The sequence below is a fragment of the Primulina huaijiensis genome, chromosome 18 (assembly GCF_012295235.1).
Source record: "Primulina huaijiensis isolate GDHJ02 chromosome 18, ASM1229523v2, whole genome shotgun sequence".
Lineage (NCBI taxonomy): Eukaryota > Viridiplantae > Streptophyta > Magnoliopsida > Lamiales > Gesneriaceae > Primulina > Primulina huaijiensis.
This window is the reverse complement of record NC_133323.1, coordinates 5824756-5851743: the sequence shown is the minus strand read 5'-3', so window position 1 is coordinate 5851743 and position 26988 is coordinate 5824756. Positions and strand designations below refer to the sequence as shown.

The 26988-nt window shown below is 34.3% G+C and overlaps 4 protein-coding genes and 1 long non-coding RNA gene across 7 annotated transcripts; 3 read left to right on the top strand and 2 right to left on the bottom strand.

Annotated features, from left to right (window-relative positions):
* Positions 1–4476: 4476 nt before the first annotated feature.
* On the bottom strand, positions 4477–7214 carry LOC140965117 (annexin Gh1-like). Its single transcript, XM_073425174.1, has 5 exons — positions 7011–7214; positions 6202–6347; positions 5644–5862; positions 5310–5522; positions 4477–4903 (listed from the first exon to the last, which is right to left on the bottom strand). The coding sequence occupies exons 1-5, from the start codon at positions 7084–7086 to the stop codon at positions 4604–4606; spliced, it is 954 nt and encodes a 317-aa protein (XP_073281275.1). The 5' UTR covers positions 7087–7214; the 3' UTR covers positions 4477–4603.
* A 7550-nt stretch (positions 7215–14764) lies between these two features.
* On the top strand, positions 14765–20329 carry LOC140964746 (protein SCO1 homolog 2, mitochondrial). 3 transcript variants are annotated; one of them, XM_073424666.1, is made up of 8 exons: positions 14765–15051; positions 15825–15908; positions 16354–16468; positions 16570–16648; positions 17927–18127; positions 18210–18299; positions 19685–19817; positions 19931–20329. In XM_073424666.1, the coding sequence occupies exons 1-8, from the start codon at positions 14981–14983 to the stop codon at positions 20037–20039; spliced, it is 882 nt and encodes a 293-aa protein (XP_073280767.1). In that variant the 5' UTR covers positions 14765–14980; the 3' UTR covers positions 20040–20329. The 3 variants fall into 3 exon arrangements, with proteins under 3 accessions (XP_073280767.1, XP_073280765.1, XP_073280768.1); XM_073424664.1 differs by having other exon boundaries at positions 15825–15938; XM_073424667.1 differs by lacking the exon at positions 15825–15908.
* Positions 16666–17661, top strand: LOC140964747 (uncharacterized). Its single transcript, XR_012172918.1, has 2 exons — positions 16666–16792; positions 16933–17661. It is a non-coding gene; the product is annotated as an uncharacterized lncRNA (long non-coding RNA).
* Positions 20330–21796: 1467 nt separating the features above from the next.
* Positions 21797–24977, top strand: LOC140965062 (inactive TPR repeat-containing thioredoxin TTL3). Its single transcript, XM_073425108.1, has 6 exons — positions 21797–22867; positions 23082–23277; positions 23693–23865; positions 24052–24385; positions 24476–24634; positions 24764–24977. Exons 1-5 carry the CDS (start codon positions 21981–21983, stop codon positions 24596–24598), a joined length of 1713 nt encoding a protein of 570 aa, XP_073281209.1. The 5' UTR covers positions 21797–21980; the 3' UTR covers positions 24599–24634; positions 24764–24977.
* Positions 24978–25337: 360 nt separating this feature from the next.
* On the bottom strand, positions 25338–26242 carry LOC140963736 (PLAT domain-containing protein 3-like). The gene is made up of 2 exons (XM_073423117.1): positions 26087–26242; positions 25338–26017 (listed from the first exon to the last, which is right to left on the bottom strand). The coding sequence occupies exons 1-2, from the start codon at positions 26150–26152 to the stop codon at positions 25550–25552; spliced, it is 534 nt and encodes a 177-aa protein (XP_073279218.1). The 5' UTR covers positions 26153–26242; the 3' UTR covers positions 25338–25549.
* Positions 26243–26988: the final 746 nt, after the last annotated feature.

Below are 26988 nucleotides of genomic sequence, written 5' to 3'. Positions count from 1 at the left end.
ATCATCTATTTTTTCATTATCTTGAATTTTTATGGTTTCTCTTTTTAAACATGATGAATTTTGTTTTTTTCTTCTGTGGTTTTGTCATTTCCTTAGTGTTTGTTATCTTCTTATCTTCATGTTGAACTTGTTTTGCCATTTTCTTTGCTTTCGTTCTTTTCTTATCTTCATTTTGTATTTCATTGATGTTTCAGTTCTTTGTTTTTTTATCAATATTTCTCTTGAGTTGTGATTTCTCAAATCCATCCACAATTATTATTGTCATTCTTTCATATAAGTAACTTTTGTTACACTTTAAAAGCTGCTCAAATTGTTGAATAACATTTGAAAAAATCAAGTCATGTACCATAGTTTCCTGCAATACCATATTCATATTGTTAGTACATAACCGATGGTCCGAAAAAAATGCTATTATTTGTTTTAAAAAAATATAGCATTTGAAAAGTAATCACTTATGCATTTATGAAAGTTAACTTTCGAATAGTCTTTGAGTTACGTCTTGTTGAAATTTGATATATTTGTCGAACAATAAATACTTTGACTACTATATTTTTTTTGATAATGTTGGAACATATCAATCAGCATCATATCAATGAAAAACGATTTTATCTGTTAAATTTCGTCGTTGTTAATTTTTAAAATAATAATACTATTAAATTGATTTTTTAAAATGAGTGGTTAAATTATTTCAGAAAATAATCATGTAAACAATTGTTTGGAATGTTTTTTTTCCTTAAATTGATTTGCAAAACTTATATGATGTAATGATTATAATATATAATATATATTAGTTATAAAATAATACACAAGACAATATTAAAGTTACAAAAAAACTAACATACAATTAATAGATGTAAGGATAATTCCGACAATTACACAAATCAATTCACTATTTTAAAGAAATACCTCATTTGGGTACCTGTATGAAATAGTTATGTGAGACCAAACTAACCATAAGTTGAAATTAAAAGGAAAAATAAAAATTATATTTCATTCAAATAGCATCCAAAGCTAATATTTGGACTGACAGTTTATTATTCTATTATATTTTTATTCGATGTGCTGAATTAAATATTGTTTGACTGATTTTTTAGTGTCATGCACATCACTAATAACCAGTCATTTAATCTACTCCGTAGAATACATATATTTTGAATTAATATTAATAATTAATTAAAATCTATTAATTAATGAAATACTTAAAAGACAAATCACAATTCTAAAAACATTGCCTCTTTTATATAGGTAATAAATTTAATAATTAATTAAAATCTATAAATTAATGAAAGACTTAAAAAGATAAATCATAATTCTAAAAACATTGACTTTTTTATATTGGTAATAGATTATATAGGTAATAGATATATATGTATAATAGATAGGTAATAAAAATAATAGATTATATATTCTTCAAATTAAATTCCATTAATATATAGGTTATAGAAAAAATAAATTATATAATCTCTTTTATATAGGTAATATATAATAGATATATTATATATATAATATAATTTTAAATTATTATTGATGTAATTATTTTAAATATGTAAATAAAGTGTGTGTATTTGAAATTTTGAAAGTGGACAGATATAAGAACATGCTAGGATATTCATGGGGTCTCATCAGTACCAGACCGGGCAAAACAACACGATGTGTCGAGCTATGTAGACAGCTAGGACAACATTTTAGGGGATTGGCCGACTGATTTCCTTGAGTTTATGTGGTGATATTGGTGGCAGTCTGGGGAAGCCTGAAGTCCGAGGTAGAGTAGAGAAGACGGGGCTCATCGATCATAATATTCAGAGATCTCAGAACCGAACTGGCATGGATAGCAAAATAATTGGAAGATGACACCATTAGTTCGTACTTTGTCTGAAAAATATGGGAGTTAACAACGGTAATATGGTATGGACGACCCCGATTAAGCAATATGACAAATGACAGTGTGCCCACGTCCCAGCATCATGTGGATAAGGGTAAAATATGTGGATAATCAATGTAATCCAAGTATAGAATTTACGGATGTCGAATCAACTCAATTTGTTAGAGCTCGGACTCCGATGTCGACATTAATTTCTCATTTGTAAATACTTCTCGTTAAAAAATTCATCTAATTCATATCGCATTTCTTACTCTTGAGTTTAAATTCTCTAGAGTTTCCATTCTTTTATGACCTCAGTAGTGACTTTGGTGTAGGAGTAACCACGTCAAGAAATCTTTCAAGCGCCAATTCACGATGCCTGTTGTTTGTTTGTGTGCAAAAGCTTGACTACATACGGTAGATCTGAGTACCGATCTACGAAAGAGGAGTAGCTCTGAGCTCGGGATTGAGCATCTTTTCTACCTCCAAGTTTCCCGAGTCATATCATAAGATATGATACTTATCAGTAAATTATATATTTTTTAAAATAAACTTTTATGATTTTTTTATTAAATAAAAAAATATTACTTTTTTTAACTTACAGACCACACATCAAGTAAACATATAAGCTGTATAGAAGTTCAAACAAAGAAGACTTCACACATTATCTATATAAATTATAATTATGTCTAATATAGTTTCATCATTATTTTTCTTAATAAATCACACATTATCCAAGCAAATACTTGCAAGCTATAACAAAATAATGAGCAGGTGATATGGTCTCACATATCAATATACATGAGAAGGGTCGATCGAATTCATATTTATAGTAAAAGGTAATATTTTCGATATAAAAAATAATATTATTCATGAATTGAGTCGGGCCGAAGATCTGTATCAAATAATTTACCCATAAGATAATCTCATATAAGTTTTGTGTCAAATAACTGTATAGATATCAACTAAATTCATCTGTCCAAAAAAGTAACTAAATTCCAAAAAAAAAGTATCAACAAAAAATCTCAAAAAAAGTAACTAAATTCCAAAAATAATTATCAACAAAAAATCAATTATACAAGCACATAACATTTTACAATATCGCTATTATACGCAAATGAAAGCAAATGAAATAAATGGGAGTAGGAGTGAATAGATTGAAAGCAATTCATAATTTTATTACAATCCAAATGTGAGGGAAAAAAATATAGAAGACAAACAAGCTTATTATGTGAAATTTTTTCATTTTAAAATATATTGGTATCTCACTTGTGTGATGCACATTGTATTATTTTATATAATTGGTGATTAAAATTGGTAAGTATAATCGATTGAATAATTACTTAAACTCTTAATACACTGCAATGAATATATTTAAATTTTAAATATTAGTATACAAAATTATTATATTAAAAATATTGATACCATTTGTGATAATGTTCAAATGAAGATAACAATCTTCTGTCATCAAATTGGCTTTTTATCATTGCATTTAATATTGGTTGAGTGGAGCCGTTACTAATAAAAAATAGAACGATGTTTAAAAAACCATATGTTATTTTGTCCATCGAAATTTTAAATAATAAATATATATTTTTCAAAAAAATCATTTATTAGATGAATAAATTTTGATTAAAAATTTTAATTATTTTTTAGAACATATTAAAAAAATTATAATAAAGTTCAAGTTAAGACACAAAATAATAATAATAATAATAATAATAATAATAATAATAATAATATGATTAAAAAACAATTAATATATCAAAAATTTACAATGACATTCTTAACTAAAAAATTGAAAAAATATAATATTATGTAAATATCTATATTTTATTTAACATTTTAGAGGATGGTTAGAACTATGTAGGACTGAACGGCCTAAGTGTCATTGTTCAATCGTTTTATCTAAGTAAGACCGAGCGCTTGTCGCTCTACCAAAAATTATAACTGTTGGTAACGGTGCAACTCAAATTTTTTTAAACCATATAGTAGTCCAAGCGTCACGACTCGATCATTCTACCCAGCAGAGACAATTATTGCACATCACCAAACTAAATATATAAAAGTAACACAAAAATAAAAAACTGTAACTGAAATTAAATGAAATAATATAATCGGTGCAAACATTTAAGAGAGTGTTATTTACACTATACTTTTTTATTAGTACGTTTCATGCTTGTTCCTACTCTGAAATGTCTAGCATGCATATCCTCAAATAATTCTTTAAAACATTTATATAAACATACAATGTCTTTTATACCATTTCTTTTATTAAATATAAAAATATACTAAAACTAAGTAACAAAATCCTACCCAATTTGAATAATGAAATACTATTATTTTTTCTCTATTGTGAAACGGTATAAAAAATCTAAATATGTTAAGACAGATCGATCATATTCATAAATGCAGTGAAAATCAATACTTTTGACAAAAAAAGTAAAACTTTCTCATGAGTCGGGTCAAAAAATCGTATCACAAAATTGACTCATGATATATATGGTTTGTTTTTTAATTTTGCGATCTACTTACTATTGTGCAATCTACTTACTTTTCAAATTAAACTTTCTCACATTTAACTGCATTACCACAGACAAAATACACAAGTAAAATAACTCAGAAACACACTTTCAAATAGCAACATACCACATCAATGGCAAAGTCACCAATTATTAGAAGCAGAAGTCCACATAACATTAGGCCAGACAGAACAGAACAAACCGCAAGATGTCTGGATTACTAAACATCCCCATGCCCCCCTATTAAGGCCAGAAGCATTTTCTCATAGTCACCTGCAGTGTCCCCGGCAATTGCACGTTCAAGGGTGACACTGTTTCGTTTATGGTATTCTTCTTTGATCCGCGCCATGTTTGTCTCCGCCTGTGTCACAACAACACGAGTGAGAGCCCATTCGTCCGTGCCAAGCCTGTTGATAGCCAAACGAAGGGTTTTCTCGTAGTACTTCTCAGGACATGTCAAACATTTGATGGTCGCTCTGAGGAGTTTGAGATATTCGTCGTTTGGGTCCGTCTTCAAGTCCTACACAAATGAAAAATTTGTAATTATTGCAACTGTTGAACTACTAATGAACAAGTTAAATGCGTTAGCCTGAATGTGAGACTAGAATCCAAATATGAGTGTTTCGGTATCATCCATTATATACTTGCGGATTCAATCTGGTACATGTACCACCACCTTCCGACTAAATAGCCAACACCAACGGCTGACTACAATGGATGAGTGTCACTCACTTGTTAAGTATGTAATATATGCATGCAGCTTAATACAATTTATGATCTAGACAGTGATCATACTACTGATGCTGATCTGATGCAATCCATTCCAAATCATAACACGAAACAATTGCATCTATATATACATATATGTATTTTGTTCGATATTTACAAACATAGTCGCAATTATTATAGTGTGACATACGATGTACCTTGTTGATAGCATTTCCAAACTGATCATTGTAGTGGTTAAGTGTTGCATTAAGTTGTGCTTTGCTTCTCGTCGTCAGGATTCTGACGAGCTCTTCGTCATTGTAAGCCTTGTCATGTATCTTCTCATGAAGTAACTTAGCCTCTGATTTCGCCAAAGCCACGTGCACCTCATCTCCTTCATATCGAAAGGCACTCACCAGAGGAACCAAAAGCTGTTGAAAAAACCATAAAATCATCAGTTGATAAAAATGTTTGAGGTAAGAACAGTCGAAGACCATACCTAATCATTTTTGTTTTCTTAAATTTTTTATAAAAGTTTGATGACAAGTTTACCTTCCGAATATCTCCAGTAGTGTGATGTGCAACATCTTCTTCAAGGGATTTCTTGTAACGATTATGATAGGCCTCTCTCGCCTTAAAAAGATCGGATGATGATCTGGTGCAAGCAATTTCCATTATAACCCAATTGCTAGCGCTCAATTTCTTTGTAGCCTCGTTAGCCAGGTAAGCATCTCGTTCGGATGGATCCAGAGTCCAAAGCAGCACTACACGCTGAAACAGACAGATAACAAATAAGCAACAAACTTTTCTCCACAATTATTTCGGTTAAAACAGTAAGAATAAACTCAAATTTTGATCCATAAATGACAACTCATGAAGGAGAACTAGGAAGGCCAATCTATATTATCGGACATTATATCATGCTAGTCATTGAACGTGATATCCAGGGATCATCCAAAAAATGGGCAAGCTCAAAGGGTGCTGCAAACAAATACATATTTTTGCAATATCTTCACTAACTTTCACGATTTGCCGCGAGGACAATCATTAAATCTCTAGTAACTGTTGGTATGAGAAGATCAAAATAACAAGCATTATCTTTAAATTAACCTGAAAATCACTTGAAAGTTCTTCGTCCAAGTCCTTGAGAAGATCCTCCCCGTAAGTTGCAGCATAGGATTCACGAATCAATTTGCGCTGTGATGCATTCCTATGTGGAAGGATCTGGATAATCAGTGCCTCATTTGTTCCCCATCCTACAAAAACTTGTGTTCAGAACAATCTGCCTCTTCACAGTATCATAACAAGATTAAAAGTTTAGATTCAAATGTCTTTTTTCTTACAAGATCACAGGCTAGTTTATGCCACGAATACCCTATTCAATACAACCACTCACTGTATATATAAATAAAACCATGTAAAATGGCAAGTAACAATAGCAGCCAATATCAGACCTTAAACTGAAACTTGCTGTCAAACATTGTCTGATTAACCTTTCAAATAGAATGTATTCCACCTGAGACACTATCAAATGTGAAAAACGCATCCACAATCCCATTTTATTTTCAGACGTACGTCCCATTACATTTTCTGTCGATCAGCATGAAATCGAAACCAGAATCAACATCAAAAATTAAAACATCCAAAAGAAAATCAAGAGAAGTACAATTCTCCACATATTCTCACTCCCAGTTACATGTAGCCGGAGGCTTGATCCGAGATCGAGAGATCTCCTTAAGATATCCATTACGAGTACTCAAAATTGGAACAGACCATACAGAATCAAATCCCGGAATTCAGTTAAGACAATGAAATGGTAAAGACTGAACATTTTCCCCGAGGAGAAAGACATTCCACACATATCCGACCCGATCGAGGAAAAGGGAAACAAAACCAACAAAAAAGATATATTATAAAACCTGCGAAAGCTTTCCTGAGTTGCTCAGAATCCTCGGCCGGGGAAGGGACACTTGAAGGGATTATGATGGTCGCCATAGCTGAACTCGATCAGTCTCCAGGAGTACACGTAATTCTGGTGGATGAATGAATAAATGCACGTAAATGTAGAGTAGTTGTCGTGTCATGTCTTGACGTGAGGACGTTTATAGACAAATTTATTACGCGGATGGAAAAAGTCCAAGACAAGGAAGGCATCGGGACCAACGTTTACAGTGTGAAATTAAATGGGAGGATTTCTTTCTTTTAACGGATTACTGTAATAATAACGCAGCATGAAACGTTATATTCATGTGAAACGCTATACACAACATGACAATAATGTAGGTGATCTTACCATAAATCAAATGGAGAGTAATTTATCGAAAATTAGTGTAACCTTCTAAAGACAATCCAATATCTAATCATTCTAATTTTTAAAATAAACATATATAAAATTGTTATATACATTTTATCATACATATATGTATATTAGTAGGTACGTTCTTACATATATTTATTTGTAAGACGAATCAATCTTATTAATATTTACAATAATAAGTAATATTTTTTGCATAAAAATTAATACACAAAACTTTTGTGAGACAGCCTCACGAGTCAATTTTATGAGATAAATATATTATTTAGATCACGCATAAAAATATTAATTTTTATGTCAAAAATATTACTTATTATTGTAAATATAAGCATGGTTGACCCGTCTCATGGATAAACTGTTGTATAAAGATCCGTGAGACCGTCTCATAAGAAACCTGTAAAAAGTAATATTCTTTCATGGATGACTCAAATAAGATATCTGCATCACAGTTATTCACATATACCGTCTCAAAAGTGTGTGTGTGTGTGTGTGTATATATATATATATATAATATTGTCGTTGTTAAAATTATGTTTATGATGGGACAAGCAGTAGCCGTGTATGCGATTGGTTGTTCCGTTCTTGAATGATTTACCATCAATGACTACGGGAACATATAGGTATAGTTTAGTACACTGGATAAGAGAGGGATTGATAAATTATCTTCCTTATCTTATGTTTGGTACCTGTTTGCACAATATTTGATTTGCGGGCGTGCTAGGTGCAAAGTTGCACCGATTTGTGTGAAAATGATAAAATCTAACTTCTAAATATTCAAGCGACGTGAATTCTAAATTCGACCGTCAGTTCTAGTCTCCTAAAACAAATGCAATGCCAAAATAAAGAAAACTATTGGAAATTGATGCAAATAAACCCCTGACATGATTTTGAATTTACAAAACTGTAGGAATTCATCAAAAACTTGAAAAATATAATAACTGGTTGCTGAAATCTAAAGCGAGAAAACGTAGAGTGCTAGAAATATACTGGAACGATTAAAAACTAATGCTTGAAGATTGAATTTTCGCAGAGAGTATTTTTGCAGATTTTTGTCTGTGTAGAGTTGAATTGTGTTGTGTTCTGTGCGCCGATGTCTTTTTCTTCCCAGCGCTGTGCCGTTTCTCTCCACTCCCCCATGAGCCCATGATCTTTCCCACTACCTTCGCACGATCTCCATTTATTTCCTCCCACGTTGTGATCGGTTTGAATTGGTAAGAATTAATCTGTTATGGGCTTATATAATTTAATTGGGTTTCAACATTAAATTGGGCTTCCATAATTAATCATTTTTAGCCCAAACAATTGCTATCCGCAAGCATTGGCCCATTGGGCCAAAATGCTTGTACGTAGCCAGGCTTAATTCTTTTATGTGGAACGGCCCGTGAGCATTTTCTGTGGAGTGAGCTTGTGATTTTGGGCCAAGCCCAATTCCTTGCTAGATTTTTCACTATCCCTTACAATTCCCTCCCACATATTCAAATCAAGACCTTCGGCCCTCTTTCTTCTTCTCTTTCGGCGTTCCCGCTCTTCCCTCCCTGCTGCTATCGGAAGTCATTATCTCTTGGAATCCGCTCGCCTATTCGATCGATTGCTCTTCGCTGCTGGTGTGAAGGACCGACGTGCCATGTTCTTCGCTCATTCGCGTTCTTGTGCTATGAAATTCCCTCCGCTCGTTCTCTGCCGCCATCGCCGTTGCTGCCTGAAGACTCAACAATGGTTCAAGGTTCTTCTCCGGCGCGTCCATCTGAACCGAGCGCTGCGGTCACTGTTTCTTCCCAAGTTGAAGTCTCTGCCCTTGCCGCAGGTTTCAGCCCATTCTCTGCCGCCTCCGGGTTATCCATGGGTGTCCACTTGAGTTTTGGCCAACTGTCTACTGTTATGGGTAATCCCTTCTTCTTTCTTGAATTGCACTCAATATTTCTTGGCTCCTTGTTTATCTGATAATTTATTTATCACCTTGGTTGGAATTGCATTTCTTTCTTCCTGCTTACCCGATTAACTTTAAGCTATGCGAGGCCTTGAGATATGTGAGGGATGAGCGTAAATGGAGGTTGTTGTCTTGCTTCGATGCCTCGCCTCTTTCATTGGTTTCTCTTGTATACATCGACATGTTTATTCCTAGCAGGTGATAGTGGATTGAAGATTGGCCATGAGTTGGCCTCAGTTCTTCAATGCATTCATCACTTAAGCTTTGGTGTCATTTGGGGCTTCTGGAAACCCAGTTACCTTCAACTCTTATGTGCTTTTATGTGTTCTTATATGTCTTTACATGCTACATCCACTCCAGATGACTCCTTCGTCCTTAGAATTATGCATTGCACTTCAGTCGGACCCCTTTCACGCATACACGTATATGCATTTGCACTTCAGTCGGACCCCTTTCCCGCATACACGTATATTCATTTGCACTTCAGTCAGACCCCTTTCCCGCATACACGTTTAATTGCTGTTCTTGCATGCGGTGACTCCGTTTTATATTTTTTGATTGTTGGTTTGATGTTGTGGTTGTTGGGTGATGGATGTGGAACGAAGGTGGATTTGTACGGGGTGTGGTGTATTGTATGTTGGGAAGAAGTTTCTATTCGTTCTTAATCAACTTAACCCAACTCATTTCAATAGCTTCAATCACAACCATATGTTGGCTTAAAACTCCCCACTCGAGATCATTTCCTCTCTTCATTCTCTATCGAAACATAATGGATCCAATATGACAAAAGTGGCCTACTGGCCAACTTTAATTGATCTTTTTCGTTTTTTACATCATAACCAACAAACATTTACATTAGTGGCCCTACGGCCTGTGCATATGAAATCTCAAAAAGAAAAATGATTGAGAGCAGGATACCAAGGCCCAAATAAGTCCTTCCAGCTAGAGGGGAGTTTAGTAAGTCCTGGAGAGTGGCCCAGCACAAAAAATTCCCTAGACCACTGACTAGGACTCAGAAGAGAAGGCTGTTGAGAGAAAGAGCTATTGCAAGAAGAGAAGAGTCAGCTAAATTGAGAAAAGAACTCACAATTGACAGTCCAGTAATGGGAGATCAGGTGGGGACTAAGTCCAAGTTTGGAAGATCGGCTATTGAGGATAAGTTCGTAGACGATGATGATGATCTGTTAAGTGAAGAGGGTGATCAAAGAGGAAAAACAATCAATTTTCACGTGGGAGAGTTTCACATCACTGTGGATTGTGCCACAGGAGTGGTGTTATTACCCGAGAGATTTAAAATGATGGAAGAAGAGAATGAGGAGTTGATGTCCCAGGAGTCAGTGTCAAAGAAAGAGCAAGCAAATAAACTCCCTGAAGGGAGTTCAAGAGTGATTATCAAGGAAGGCCACCCAAATAAGCCTAAACAGGTGATACTTGAAAAGCCTACACCGGGTATGACCAAGCACATAAGGCCGTTGTATATCAAGGCCCATGTCAATGGGAAACCAGTGTCTAGGGTCTTGATTGACAATGGCTCAGCTGTGAATGTTCTTCCAGTAAGAATGTTAAGAAATCTGGGCAAAACTGAAGAAGATTTGATTCCTACTGAAGTTTCTGTTGCTGCGTTTACCGGGGAAACCACTTTGGAATATTCCCCGCTGATGTTACTGTAGGGAGCATGTCGTCTTTATGTGAATTTTTCGTGGTAAACTCCTCCGCCAACTTCCAAGCGTTGTTAGGCAGAGATTGGAATCATGCAAACCAGTGCATCCCATCCTCAATGCACCAACTGTTGTTATTTTGGAAAAGGGATGATGTGGAGGTTGTAGAAGCGGATGGACAGCCGTTTCAAACAAGTGCAAGTGCAGTGGAGGCCAGATATTACAATGGGGGGTTTTGGACCTATCAAAATTCGTAGCAATAGCAAGAAAGAAAATCCATTGTACATGCAAACACCAACTCCAAGCTCGGTGTTAGAAAGAATCCTCAAGCCTACTGTTATCGTGCCGCCTAGGCCGATAATTCAGCCGCTCATTGAGGAGATTGATGATTGACTTGAACCAAAAAGAAAAGGAGGTAGCTGCAACCTCCATATGGAAGGCGCATGTGCAGCAAGTCCTGGACAAATTACGGAAAGAGGAAGCATGGAACACCTATGGAACTGAGGTTGTTCAAGAAGAAGAATACGAAGATGATGAGCTCCAAGTTGATGAATTGTTGATGGCGCCATCTCAAATGGAAGATGGCCAACACGAAGTGCAAGACCCGTTGGAAGAAATAAACTTGGAGGAGCTTGAGAATCCAAAAGTGGTATATGTGAGTAAGTTATTGGAAGAGCAGTTGAAGCAAGATTTGATCAATGTGCTGAAAGAATACAAAGAATGTTTTGCTTGGAGTTATGATGACATGCCAGGGTTGGATCGAAAATTGGTCGAACACCGACTTCCACTCAACTTTGCGGGCGTGCCAGATGCAAAGTTGCACCGATTTGTGTGAAAATGATAAAATCTAACTTCTAAATATTCAAGCGACGTGAATGCTAAATTCGACCGTCAGTTCTAGTCTCCTAAAACAAATGCAATGCCAAAATAAAGAAAACTATTGGAAATTGATGCAAATAAACCCCTGACATGATTTTGAATTTACAAAACTGTAGTAATTCATCAAAAACTTGAAAAATATAATAACTGGTTGCTGAAATCTAAAGCGAGAAAACGTAGAGTGCTAGGAATATACTGGAACGATTAAAAACTAATGCTTGAAGATTGAATTTTCGCAGAGAGTATTTTTGCAGATTTTTGTCTGTGTAGAGTTGAGTTGTGTTGTGTTCTATGCGCCGATGTCTTTTTCTTCCCAGCGCTGTGCCGTTTCTCTCCACTCCCCCATGAGCCCATGATCTTTCCCACTACCTTCGCACGATCTCCATTTATTTCCTCCCACGTTGTGATCGGTTTGAATTGGTAAGAATTAATCTGTTATGGGCTTATATAATTTAATTGGGCTTCCATAATTAATTATTTTTAGCCCAAACAATACCTTTTTAGAAAGCTCGTGATAATATCATGGACCCGTGATAAATAATTTAATACAAAGATAAAATATTCTTTTTATGATATGTGATAATTTTAATTTAATGATAAAAAACACTACAAATGACTTAATTGTCCCCAATATATAAAAATCATAAACCCTATCGTTATCTCATTTCACCGTCCCATCAAATAAATATTTTTATTTATTTTTATATATTATATAATATGATAATTATATAAATGAACTTGAAATAATTATATAAATGATTTTTATAAATCTCAATAAAATTATTAGTATCACTCGATTAACTTTAAAAATTGATATTTGATTTTAATCACAAAATCAAGGGCTCAATTATCATATTATATAATATATAAAATTAGGTAAAAATAAATAAATCATGCAAGCACTGTCAGCGCATGAACAGATAAGAAATATGAACTCAAGCAAGAACTTTGAAATTATAAAATTTATTATGATAATGTTAATTTTGTCATTACAATCTAATATATAAATTTAAGCACTCTTATTAAAATCATACTAAACATTCAATATAATATCCTACATCTTATTTATTCTTAACTTATTCTTATATTATATATCACATGTTTATCCTATCATGTGTACCAAACTACGCCAAGTATATAATTAAATGATCTTATTTTTATTTATCACAAAACACATAACTCTAGATTTTATATATATTTAAAAATATGATTTTGTACAACTTTTAAAAATAAATAACATCTTAAACATCACAATATATAACATGAAATCTTAAGTAATCCATAAAAAAAAAAGAAAATTAAAAGCCCGAATATATTATAATATGACCAATACCAATAAATATACAAACTTATAGGGCTGGGGTGGGGTGGGGTGGGGTGGGGTGGGGGCTAGATAGAGCTGGAGTCTGGTCTAGTACTAGCTAGAGGACCACATTATGATTTTGTGTTTCTTTTTTAAAAAAAATCGTGGTTTGTAAAATTATTCGAAAACAATAACAATAAAGTATATATCGAATATAAAAAATAGTTCAAATCATAAAAAAATAAAATTAAATAAAATAATAATCAATATTCAAATCCAAGTCAATAAATTTTAATATACTTGGCGCACAATAAGACAATCATAACAAAATGATCTTTGCACTTTATACTTTTAAACTTCAAACAAAATATTTGTAATATAAAGAATTAAATATTCTATCAAATACAAGACTAATTTGAAGAATATTTAAGAAGAAGATTTTTTTTTTTGAAAATGAATTTTAAATTAGAGTTGAAAGAGAGACAATTTCCTTAATTGAGTGTGTTGTTTACAAATTATAATAACCCTAGATCAAAAACTATGTCAAGCGGTTTAGGTGGGTGATTTGGTTTTCTTGCCGAAAAACTAAATAATCGCACTGTATTATTATTTTTTATCGCGTTTTTAGAAAACGTGAAGAAAAACGGTCGGTTCAATTCGGCTAAGGCGATTGATAAAAAAATGTGATCATCCCTACCACTAGCTAAGGTCTGTCCCTCCTTTGGCTATATGAATTATAAATCATCGACCGATCCTTCCATTGGGTAAGTATGTTTAGTTGTCACATTCTTTAAATACCATGACAAATACTCTTCTATTCAAGTAAATATAATCAGTCATTTTTTTATTGATGAAAATCATATTCATTACTTTTTAATGAGCATATTAGGCTAATGCAATAACCAACAAACTAGACTAGACAAATAAATCATACTGGATAAACCATGTGTGATAAAAGCTATCCAAAAAATATTGATAAAGAGAATCGAACTCACAAATATTGATCAAACACTTATATATTTTACGAACTCAAACAAATCGATTAATAAATCATATTAGGTATTAGATGGTTTGTGTAGGTTTCTAGGCGAAATTAGTCAACCGTTCGGATTAGTTCATCCAATCTAATAAGACCAACAAATCTAGATGAAAAATTCCCTTGTTTTTTTGGCCCACCACTATAATCACCGTGTTCGATTTAATTTTTCAAAATATATATTTTCAACTACAACGTAGTCTAAATTTCTAAAATAATTTCTACGTTATTAAAATTTATAATGCGTGTGTGATACAAAAATAATAAATCTATCATATTCTTTATGATTAATTATTAGTAGATTTATTGTAATACGGTCTCACAATAGATTTATTGTAAGACACTCAATTCGACTTATATTTATAATAATAAATAATAATTTTGACGTAAAATATAATAATTTTTCATAAATGATTCAAATAAGAAATTTGTATCACAAAATGACTCGCAAAATTGTCTCACAAAATTTTTTGTGTTAATTAAATATATATTTTTAGAAGATAAAACAACTTTTGCACTTAAAATTTTTTTTAAAAATTTTTCTTCATAAAAAAGTTTTTCTTTCGGGTCGAGATAACCCGCCCACAGTGCTCAAGATCCGCCCAGACTAAATTCTTGGGGAAAAAGAAAAGGCAGACGACAATTTTTACCATAAGGAGGCAGAAGAATTGAGAACAGTAATTATACTCTTTTCGTTTTCCCGAGTCAGCTGCTTAATTTTCATCCAACAACTACTTTATATATTCAAGAAAATATTAATGAAAATTTGAAAATGCCATTGTCGAAATTTGTCTTCTCCTCGTTGAGAAATTGTTCGAGACCATCACTTCCGAATTTCAGGCGGTAATATTTTCATTTCTTTTGATATTTGAATTTGAATTAGAATTAATTGTTAAATTCTGTTTCAGCTTTTGCAATTATTCAGATGGAGTGTGTGTTTCAGTGTCATCTGTGTTAGATTAGTGTGAATGAATTTAGTGGGCTCTGTATTTGATAGTGGAGCTGCATTTGCAAGGAGGGAGCTAATGTATTTTGGGGGTTAGAGGGTGTTTTTCCCTGAGGACACTGTCTAGTGTATAGTTGTGGATTGATAGTAGTTGACTGGAAATGAATTGTTTAAAGAAGTATGAGATTTGTAATCAGAGAGAAGTGGTGAAATGTAATTTATACGGCAATTGATGTAATGCTTTTTCTGTGAAAAAACATTCAAGAAAAGAAAAGAAAATATGATCTCATTTCAGCTCCCCTCTCAAGTCTCAAGAAAATGGTTTTGTTTTTTTATCTGGTGTTTTGGCTCTATTTGATACGCTTGGACTCAATCTGTAGTTGAAACGACCTTTTGTGAATCAACTGGAGTTATGTCTGATTTGGGTTGGGTAGATGGGTGGCTAAGCATATGTTGATTAGAGAGGACATGAGGAAAAATTTGGCAACGTGCTGCTTTCTAAATAAAAAGTGGTTTATGCGTGTAATCTCTGTATGTAATTTCATTTCGAAAAAGTGTTTGATGAAGTATTTCTCAGTGAAATCTCTCCCTCTTTTGCTTTTTAATGATTCATATGTTCATTTTGTGGTTTTGGAGCATCTAAGTGTTTCTCTTCTCGTTTCTGTTCAAGGTTTGGACAGAGCAATTTATCTCTTCATTCATTGACCAAGCAGACAATAACCAGGGATTCTGAGATTCTGGGTTGCTTCAAGAAGTATTTTTCATCGTTTCAAATTTTCATCAAGTATGGGATATGTAAATTACATTTTTATAGTGGGTGGTATCTGGTGGCACAGTGCACTGTGATCAATAAAATGTTATGCAGAACGATTTACCATTAGTAAATATCTGTTGAGTGAGGTAAAATTTGTTAGACAAAGTTGCAAGGTTTCTGTCTGCTGAATAGGAATGGGAAATTGGTTATACCTGTTTTGTCAAATGCAGCTGGATACATATAAGACAGCTTATAATTTTGGCGTAGTTAGAATTTGAGCGAACTTCATTGATCTTGGTTACTATCTGTTTTCTTTCTATAGGCAATGAACACTGTAACCTATACTCATCTCATCAGAAGCCCAATTTTATTGTTCATATTATTTTGAATGAATCTTAATGTCTTGCGACTACAACATAGATACATTTTTGTACCATTTGCATAGGTTTGATCAATCTAGAAGACATTGCTCTTCCAGCACAAGGTCCACAAGCAGGACTAATTCTCCTCTTCCATTACCTGAACAGACTGTCTCCCCCACCTCTCGGACACCTTTTGTTGTATGCAATCATGATTTCATTTTTTAAATGCTTCGAAATTCCATGCTGTATGCAATTTCTTTGGGCAGTTAATTCGTCTCATCTCACATTTATTCTTGCAGTTTGTTACTGTTCTGGCTGGAATTGGTGGGTTAGTTTTCTTCATTCACAATAACGATGAAAAGAGAGCAGTTCCAAAAGGTGATCTCACGGTTACTTATATTGATTGATCTGGCTTTTGAAAGCATACGTTGTCTCTGTTTGCTAACTATCTAGGTCCCTAACGAATTTAAAAATTTTGTGGTTAAAGCGGCATATAAAGATTTAGAATTGCTGTTAATTCATGTTCTATGTGCTGTATTGTACATAAATTATTAAAAGGTAAGACTCTGGCACTCGAAGGAGAAGTTGACCCTCAAGCTCATTTAACTTGTCCGCATGCTCTATGTATTTTAATTGTTAGTCCTCGAATATTCTCTGTTCAGAAGAAATTCATTAGGATTTGCCTAAAACTTGTGGATGTTTGGAGTCTGGAGGCATCATAATTAGCATATCCTCTATTGATTTGGTCAGATCTTTGCGGAATTTCTGTTGGCAAGATTCTACTGTAGATGAAATGCTTAAATTCATGGATGGCCTTAAAGGGATGCAGCCACAGATTAATTTTTTTTCAGTAATAGAATTTTTGTTAAAACCCACGGAAGGATGTGCGTATGGGTTACATTGTATACACTAAACAAAGACAAAGCTGAGAAACTCAATTCAATGCATAAATAAAGAAACCAGCGTCCAAAATTCATTTATCTGAAGAAAGTGACACCCATGCATGTGTTTATACACCTCTTATTATTTTTCTTGCCAAACATAGTAAATTACATCACTGACTATGACCTTGAGGCTTAGGCTAGGTGTCTTCCATCTTTACCATGCGCCTTTGATGAAATATGTTTAGTGGATGATTCATTAGCAGTATCTTGTTCACTCTTTATCAGTAATTTCTGACATCCATAAAAAATTGAATGAATAATCTAGGAGATTGCCCAGAATATTCTACTTTTTGGATATTAGTTGCTCTATTTTAGGATTTGTTTGAGGTGACTACAAAACAAATTTTTGACCTATAGTTCTCACCTAAAAGTCTAGGTGTAAAATTATCATCCCAGTATAGTCGTTTGTACGTCAGACAGCAGGGTGCACAATGATGAAAATGGATTGCGGGGAGATCCAATAATACTGTAAAAAGCTGTAACATCTATGGTACCTTGAATTCAAATGACAGAGCTCTGAATTTCTAGAGTTAAATGCACTGAATTTTGTGGCAACTACCACATTTACTGTTGTAGCTCTTAATTGTTCCCCTTTACTTCTTGTGTTTTACATTAATAAAGTGTTTGGACTGAAGCCATATTCTTTATATCTTGTCATCTATGTCATTGATTTGACGACTTGTTAATAACGAATCATTGTCTGCAACAATAGGCAAAGGTGAAAAGTTTGAAAGAAGTGCCATCAGTGGGCCCATTATTGGTGGCCCTTTCAGTCTAATCAATACAGAACGTCAGCTTGTCACTGAGCAGAATCTTTTGGGTAATTGGGTTCTTCTATACTTTGGTTATACTTCGTCTCCTGATGTTGGACCAGCTGAAGTTCAGAAGATGGCAAAGTCGATTGATATATTAGGTCATACTATTACCTTTAGATTGTTTCATCTATTTTTTCATATTCAGTCAGATTATTGACACTGTTATTTGATGGAAATAAGAGTCCGAACAGAATCTTAAGGTCTTGCCTATATTTGTAACCATCGATCCTCGACGGGACACCCCGTCACAACTTCGTGCTTATATCAGAGGTGAGTTGTTCATGACTAACTTTTTGTTATCTTCATCAACTTAGTTGAACTATGAATTTGATTAAAGGCTGATAGAGCACATTTATCCTTAGATGTTCAATGTTTTAGCAATGAGGGTGCTAAATGTGATTCATTAGTCTGACCTTACAAAAGTATTTACAACACGTGCTTTTAAATTATGGAATATGGCCATTGTTTGCTCCAAATTTTGTAAATGCGTGCGTGCTAGGTGCAAATGCACCAAATTTAGTGAACAGCATAAAAAAATCTAACTCTTAGAAAATCAAACGACGAAGGAACAAAATTTGGTCATAAGGTCCTAAGCCAATATACAGACTAAAACAAAGAATTTAAGTTGAAAACGATGCTGGAAAGAGAAGAACAGACTCCTACTATGATACTGTATTTGCAAACATCTCAAGGAGTCTACAAAACATAAAATTACAATGGAATTGATAGCAACTGGACTGAAAATCTGGAAAATGCTTGAAACTAAGAACTAAAGCGACGATTTTTTGCAGAGTTGTTGCAAGCGTTTTGAGCGATGAGTTGTCTGTTTTCTGTTAATTTCTTTCTGTTTTTGTTCAACGCTTGGACGGTTTCTCCCTGTTCTGCTCAACTCCCCACTGTCGTTAATGAATCCCGCCTTGCTCTTGTAGTGCCTGAATCAATTCAAATTAATTTGAATATTTAGTAGGTCTTTCCATCATTTCCTAGGCTTGACTTTGTAAAGTACTAACTTTATCTTATTGGCCTGGGCCAATCGCTTGGGCCAAATTTAATTTTAGCCCAAACAACCATATATTCAACTCTTATTGGATAAAGGAGCTCGGATTGTCCCATGTTACTTTGGCTCATATATTTGTGTATGCACATAAGTTGAGTCTGTAATATTTGTATTTTTAATGTTAAAGTCCTTAAATGTCGAGATGATTCTTCTTCGGGAAATGACTTGGCTCCCATGGTGTTTCACGTATCTGATTGTGTTATTGGGTCATTTTTTATTCCTGATTCATACTATACGATTTACGGTTAATTTTAATGCTGTCTCACTAGCATGCTGATTTTTATCTCTTTTCTTCAAATGTAACAACATTGAATTTCAAATTGTGAGTTTTAGGTTGAAGATACAACACAAACAAGCACGTCTTTATACTTGTAGTATTGGCATTCTGAAATCTTCCTAAACAGATTGAATCTGTATGTCTTCCATATTTGGTTTTGCCCCTGAATTTTATGTTAGAAGCGTATCTATCAACAGTAGAAAGGTGTTTTCTGCAATTTCAAATGGAGAAGTTTGATGTTTACCGCTATCAACATGATGTAAGGATTTCCTCATCTTAAAGTAAAACTCTAACTCCACTGCTGTTCTTTTATGAACACAGAATTTGACTCGAGAATAGTGGGATTAACAGGACCAGTGGCTTCTATCAGGCAGATGGCACAAGAATACAGAGTATTCTTTAGAAAAGTTGACGACGAAGGAGATGATTACCTTGTTGAGTCCTCTCATAACATGTAACTCGCTAGTTCTCTCCCTACATCCCTTTGTTATGATGCTTCCTTCTCCAGTCAATGGAGTTTTATCCAATCGAAACAAATGTTCTGATTGTATAAATAATACAAAACAGGTATTTGGTGAACCAGAGCATGCTAGTTGTGAGGTCCTTCGGCGTTGAGTATAGCCCAGATGAGCTGGTGAAAGCTATAGCTGACGAGATGAAGAGAACTCCAAAATAATCTGAAAAAAGTGCCAAAACTGTGGGAATGTTTTGATTTGGACAATTCTCAACTACCCTCTCTTCGGCATGATGATGACCATTATTACATTTGAAGATTGAGGCACAATCCCTTTCTTCAATTAATCAGGTGGAATTTGGCGCCAGTTCTTTGCTTAAATATTTGTTTCTTTTCTTTCAAAAAACAGAATAGAAAAATTCAAGAATGTTATTTTTTTGCTTGGTTTCGATTCTTTTATAGTTCAAGAGGATGATGTGGGAAATGCTAGCACGTTGAACTTTCATTTTTTACTTTTTGCTGGTACTTGATTTTTTTTTTGGTCAATCCAATTATGATTTAAGAAATAACAGGCCTCGTTCATATGCGGCTGGCTGCTGAATTGTATCTCGAAACGAGGACACAATGTCTATGCTTTCAAACCGAGTGGTGGTGGAATTTATTTAATTTTGGATGTAAAAAAAATGTATCAAAGTAATTTTTAATTTAAAAATAATCTTTTTTATATTAAATAAGATATCACTCCTTTAAATGATTGCTCCACAACATGTAAAATAAGCGAAGGTGTTAAACATAGGAAAAATAATGTAAATAGTTAAAATTTCGATTAATGAACTATCTTGTCGATTTCTTGTGGACTAACATACAATAATATATTTGCAAAATCAAGCAAATTTTTGTTATTTTATATATTTTTGAAATTCTAGGAAAAAGTTGTTAAAAGGATTACATTCTATTATGATAAGTTAGTAAATCTAAAATGTCGATAATAAAATCAAAAATTTGGGAGAAATTTTAAATAATGAATACGACTACAGCGCCAATGCAATGCTTTCCTCTTTAATTCAACCAAACAAGGAGGAAGCATGTATTTTCCTTTTTCTAGTCTAAAAATTTTGAGAACCTCATTTTTTACATGACCGAGTCTCAAGGAGCAGTCTTTCCAACGCACAAACCAACAAGAAGTAGTGATACACACACACACACACACACACACACACACACACACACACACACACACACATATATATAGAATAATGTGTAATAATCCCATAAAGGCTCTCTGTGTTATGGACAGAACGTTCCCTTTTCTGGGAAGTACTCGGATGCTTTGACAGTTGAGATAAAGTGAGATACACATCATTCGATGGAAGGTGAAAAACAAAAAGTTTGATGAATGAAACAAATAGGAAAAAATGTAATTTTGGTTTCATAATTTCGTCGCTTCGCGATTTTAATATTTTATGTAATCAAATTTCAGTTTTAGTTCTATATTTTATGATTTTTGACAATTTTAATCATTTTTTCATCAAAAATATTGATGTGACACTATATACGTCATTATCATATCAGCACTGCATTGGTGTCACGTCAACCTCAAGTCGGAAAATGACTAAAATTTTCAAAAAATAAATATAGCGGACTAAAACTGATACATGATAACATAAATAACTAAAATTACAAAGAAACAACCACACACTACAAAAAAAAAAAAAAATTCCAGAACAAATATCCCAAAATTAACAGGATGATTACTATTTTTTTCTCTATTTTCTCTTTGACATACCCATACGGGAAACCTATAAAGGAAGAAAAGAGAGAATTTGAGCGAACTAATTATTTAATAAACTTTCTTTTTCATATATATATATGTGTGTGTGTGTGTGTGTGTGTATATATATATATATATATATGTGNACAAGGGTCTTCTACAAATGAATACATATTGTTTCTTCAATTCATTGGCCTCAAATATTCCAACTTGAATGAATTATTGACAGAAATTTTAGCGTTCTCTTTTCTCCGTGCATGAAAACTTCCTGATCAAAAAAATTAATCTTCACCATGCCTAGCATGTAATATTCATCCTTTGAATCAAATATTATGTCTGGACTTTTATTCAAAATTTCTTACACCAGTAAGGAAAGATTTTAAATTTTGAAAATGGGAGACATTTCTCCGGAGAAAAGATCAGGTTGTGGGATATTGAATGCGGTTTTTGGACGTAGAAGCATATGGCCAAGAAGATCAACATCAACAGGCTCTGTTCAATCATCAAGTCCGAACAATATTACCCGAATTCCAAGCTCTCCGATATCCAAAAGGCATAGAGGTGGCTCGAATGATGCATTCTTGGACTCATCCGACAATCATAAACAAGTCGATAGGATCATTGCCCGGCCCCTCCGAAACCATTCGAAATCTCCACCCGTTCATCAGCAACATCAGGCCTCACAAGCTTCATATCAGGAAACCGCGGTTACAAGAAACCAACATGGCTATGTACAAAAGAAGAAAGTACCCCAGGAATCGCTTGGAATCTCGGGCGAGCTTGATAGCATGATCACAGATCATCAGAGATCGAAAGGCTCGAGCACGTTAGTGAGGGCATCTTCGAGTAACGTAATGTTGATGGGTGATCTAGGGAATTTAAGGCAACCAGGAGGAAATGTAGACACGAATCCTTCCAATGTGTTTTACCCGGTCAATGAGAAATGCTCCACAAGTGTTAATGTCGTTAAGAAAAAGGAAGGATCTGAAAAACCAAGTTCTTCTCCTCTCTGTCGGGCTCTGTCGACTAGGATGGATCCAGAAGAGTTGAAGATTATGGGCAATGAAGATTACAAGAATGGGAGGTTTGCAGAAGCTTTGGCTCTGTATGAGGCAGCAATCTCCATTGATCCCAATAAGGCGTCGTACCGAAGCAACAAAAGTGCGGCTCTTACTGCCTTGGGAAGACTTCTTGATGCAGCATTTGAATGCAGAGAAGCTATTAAAATTGATCCGTTTTATCAGCGAGCTCATAATAGATTGGCCACTCTTTATGTCAGGTAATGAATTTACTTCTAAATTTCTTCAAATTGTTCGTCGAGACGTGGACAACACCGATGCAATCAAATGATGACAGAAGGTTAAGTTCTGTTTTTTTGGCGCAACGAGCATATACGTAAAAATGTATAGAACAACCGCAATAGTTCTGTTGCCTTTCCCGTGACATTGCAACATAAATGTGATAATTTACCGACAATCACGACAATTTGACAGATTAGGAGAAACAGAGAAGGCTGCGCATCATTTCAAGCAATCAGGATCAGAGGCTGATCCTGATTATATGACCAAAGCTAGAAGAGTACAAATTCATCTGAACAAGTGCTCCGAGGCGAAGAAATTACGAGATTGGAACACCCTTTTAAAAGAAGCCGGGTTTGCCATCGCTGCCGGGGCTGATTCCGCACCATTGGTACGTATGCCGCCATTGCTTGTACATTTCGAGCAATTTATTTACTATCGAAGTAGTTGTGAATTGTCAGTTACTTTCCTAACGGAAGACAGCGGTCAAAACGAGAAATCTAAATAAAGAAAATGATACACAACACAAGAATTTATCCATGTTCAAATCTCAATGAGAGATTTTATCCTTGCCTCCGTCTACTATGAATGATTACAAGTTTCGTGGAAATAACGATACAATACTGCTATTTTTAACACTATTGTGTTTATTTATTCTCGATCGTGATCAAACTCTAGTTTCTTATCATCATTAAAACTTCTATATCTCAATTAGTCTTGCACTCTTGATTAGACATGAAACTTAAAAACATTCTTCGAGAAGCTAATTATCAGATTCTGATTTATGGTTGGTTTTGTGATTGAAGATATTCGGTTTGAAAGCTGAGGCCTTGCTGAAGATGAATAGGCATCAAGAAGCCATGGAAACAATGGGAAAAGGCCCGGACTTTGACATTGGAGAATGTGTAAAATTCTTCGGCCCGATTGGAAGCGCAAGCCTCCTACTATTTCGTGCTCAAGTTGACATGGCTGCTGGCAGGTTAGTCTATATTCAAATGGTGCATATAAAACACACAAAAAGTAGAGAGAAATATAAATAGACGGATTCAAAATAATCCCTGATCGGAAATGGTGATCTTCCTAGTTCCTACTTGCCCTCTTTAGCTCTATTTCATCCAACAGACATATTCCATGTTTATCATGTCCGAATCTGTGGTACTATTAGGTTCGATGACGCTTTGGCAGCCGTCGAACGGGCATCAACTCTGGACACAAACAACAAAGAAGCAAACATGATACTTAGGCATGCAAGGGCAGTCACGATCGCCAGGTCAAACGGGAACGAGTTGTTTAAGGCGGGGAGATATTCGGAAGCATGTGTGGCATATGGAGAAGGTCTTGGTCACGACCCTTACAATGCAGTGTTGTTGTGCAATAGAGCGGCCTGCAGATCTAAACTTGGCCAATTCGAAAAGGCTATAGAGGACTGCAGTTCAGCACTTGAGGTCCGCGCAGGGTACGCCAAGGCCAGGTTAAGAAGAGCCGACTTGTATGCCAAGGTCGGATGGATGCCTAGTTTTTAAGAATATTGATTGGTATACCAAATGAATAATTTTACATATATCATGTTTTTGCAAATGTGATTACAGATGCAAAACTGGGCAGCGTGCGTGCAAGATTGTGAGGTATTAATGAAAGAAAATCCCGACGACGAGGAAGCGGCGACGATATGGAAGGAAGCCAAGGCACAACTAGGAAAGCCTAGAGATTAAAAACGGATCGAGGAAGGCCATATATGCATGTTTGAGGTACTTTTTAGATACTTTCTTTATTTCTTTATATACAAAATGAACTCGAACTGAATTGATATCGAATCATATAATATTTTTTAATGAATATTTGTGTATATTTAATCTTTGTTTGACCTGCATTTTTAGGTTCGAAGCTGGAGGGAACAATGGACTCCCGTCTTTCAAGGAATGAAGATAATAGGATATTCATTTTAGAGGTAAAAAATAAATCAATAGTAATAAAAAATATTTATATATTTGAATGAGTTGTCACTTAATTAAAAGTAGTCAATATTGTATGTCATGTTTGAAATGTGGACACCTTGATTAATTGGAGATGTATATATCAAATAGATTGCACTAAATATCTTCCAGCTATATTTTACAGTAAATTGAATGATACAATCACACAAAAGATGTAAAATACTGTAATAATAAATCCTAAAAATACATGGAACAAAATTGGACTTAAATCCAATTTTAGACCAAAGTAGTAAAAGTTGTTGACAGAAAATTTATTTTCATTAAATGTTACAGCTGCTTTCTTTTAAAATCTTAGCTAACTTGGTCCTCATAAATTATTTCAATTTATTGATATTTTATTAATCTATCAACTGGCACAAATAATCATAATCATAATAATAATAATAATAATAATAATAATAATAATAATAATTTAATAAATATATATGACAAAATCTTCAAAAAGAGAAGGACAGAATCAAAGAAAAATGGGGGCCTAAAAGGCAATTTTATTTCAACAACATGACTACAATGCCCTCAACAAGCAGGGTGTTTCGGGCCGGGCCCCAACATTATACAAAAGCGCCACACGACAAGTAGTAGTAGTAGTACTGTAGTACAAAGAAAAAGAACTCAATCACACGACGGTGTGACGAACTCAAAGCCCGCAACAAAACGGGCTGGTGAAAGTCACGAAACAGAAATGACGGGCAAATCGGCATTGTAGATCAGGGGACTCTTGCTTGCATAGTACGAACAATAATCTCTGATGGCGGTGAGATTATACGGCTTTGTATCCAGCGCCAGCCATTGCTCCACCGTGAACTTTGTCTGCGCGCAGTCTTTGTGAACCCCGGTAGTCGTCACCTCCACATAGTTCACATACCATCCATGCCCAGATCCGGATCCATCCGAGGTCAGATTCATCGCACATACCGGCCCGTTTAAACAGGGCACTCTCCCGCTGAAGATGTCCAGATTCCCTCTCTCGAAATAGTTGTATCCCTCGCCCATAAGCCCGCCCCACGTCTCCAGGTTGTTGATCAGGTACCCGTAGCCGGCGGAATCGTACAGGGTTAAACTTATGATCGAGTCGGTACCTCCTTTAATGATCGATCCGGTCCGCACGTACACTGTTAACACGCAATCTGGATCGTCCTGCGCATGCCGTAAGCATTAAACATTGAGTGAAGAAACATTTGAAGAAGATCGAGAGAAGAAACTTACGCATCTGATGATGGTGGAGATGGAGAGGAAGATGAGCAGAAGGAAGCACAGGCGGTTGACTTCCATGGTTGCCTAGCTTGGATCTTGGGCGATGAGGTGGAGTTTGTTCTTATAAATACCAAATCAATAGAATGAACGATTGGTCGAAATTTTTTACTGTAAAGTTTAGATTAAATTTTTATTGTGTAGCCACGTGCTTTATCTGCCATCCTCATTTTTTTAAAAAAAATATCATTTAATTGACTATATTTAAAATCATAAATTAATAATTTAATATTTAAAAAAAGAATTTTTTTATTCAACCAACATAAATTTAGTCGTATATCCTTTCATTATATTCTCTCATTATCGTGTAAACAGTCACAAGATCGGAAGAGAACCTCAGCTATTCAGGATCCAGTGTTACAGTCATCAAACTTCTATTGAATTCTTGGAATAGCAGTTCACTTTTTCATGTTCGTCGATCGGCAAATGTGATTGTCCATTCGATATCAACTTTTGTTATTTTTTCCAACTCTCAATTTGTTTGGGAGTTTGGCGATTTTCCCTTATAGTTGATTCATCTTGTAACTAAAGACATAATGGCTTTGCAATAAATTACAAGTGTTAATTATCAAAAAAAAATTATAGTTTTACACAATATTCTTCTGAAAAATAACTTAATTAATTTATCAAAAAATAATTTAATAAATTAATCCAAGTCAAGAGAAAAATATATTATTTTAAAATTTTATTACTCTATAGAATATTAAATTACAGAGGATTTACTTAAGTTCCTTATTGGATATTATTTTATAAGTATTCTCAAATTTAATCACTACACATGGATTTTAATCATCCGATGGAATATACCAAATCAAATTCCAAAATTGTTTAAAAAAATCAATTCCTTAATAGAACTC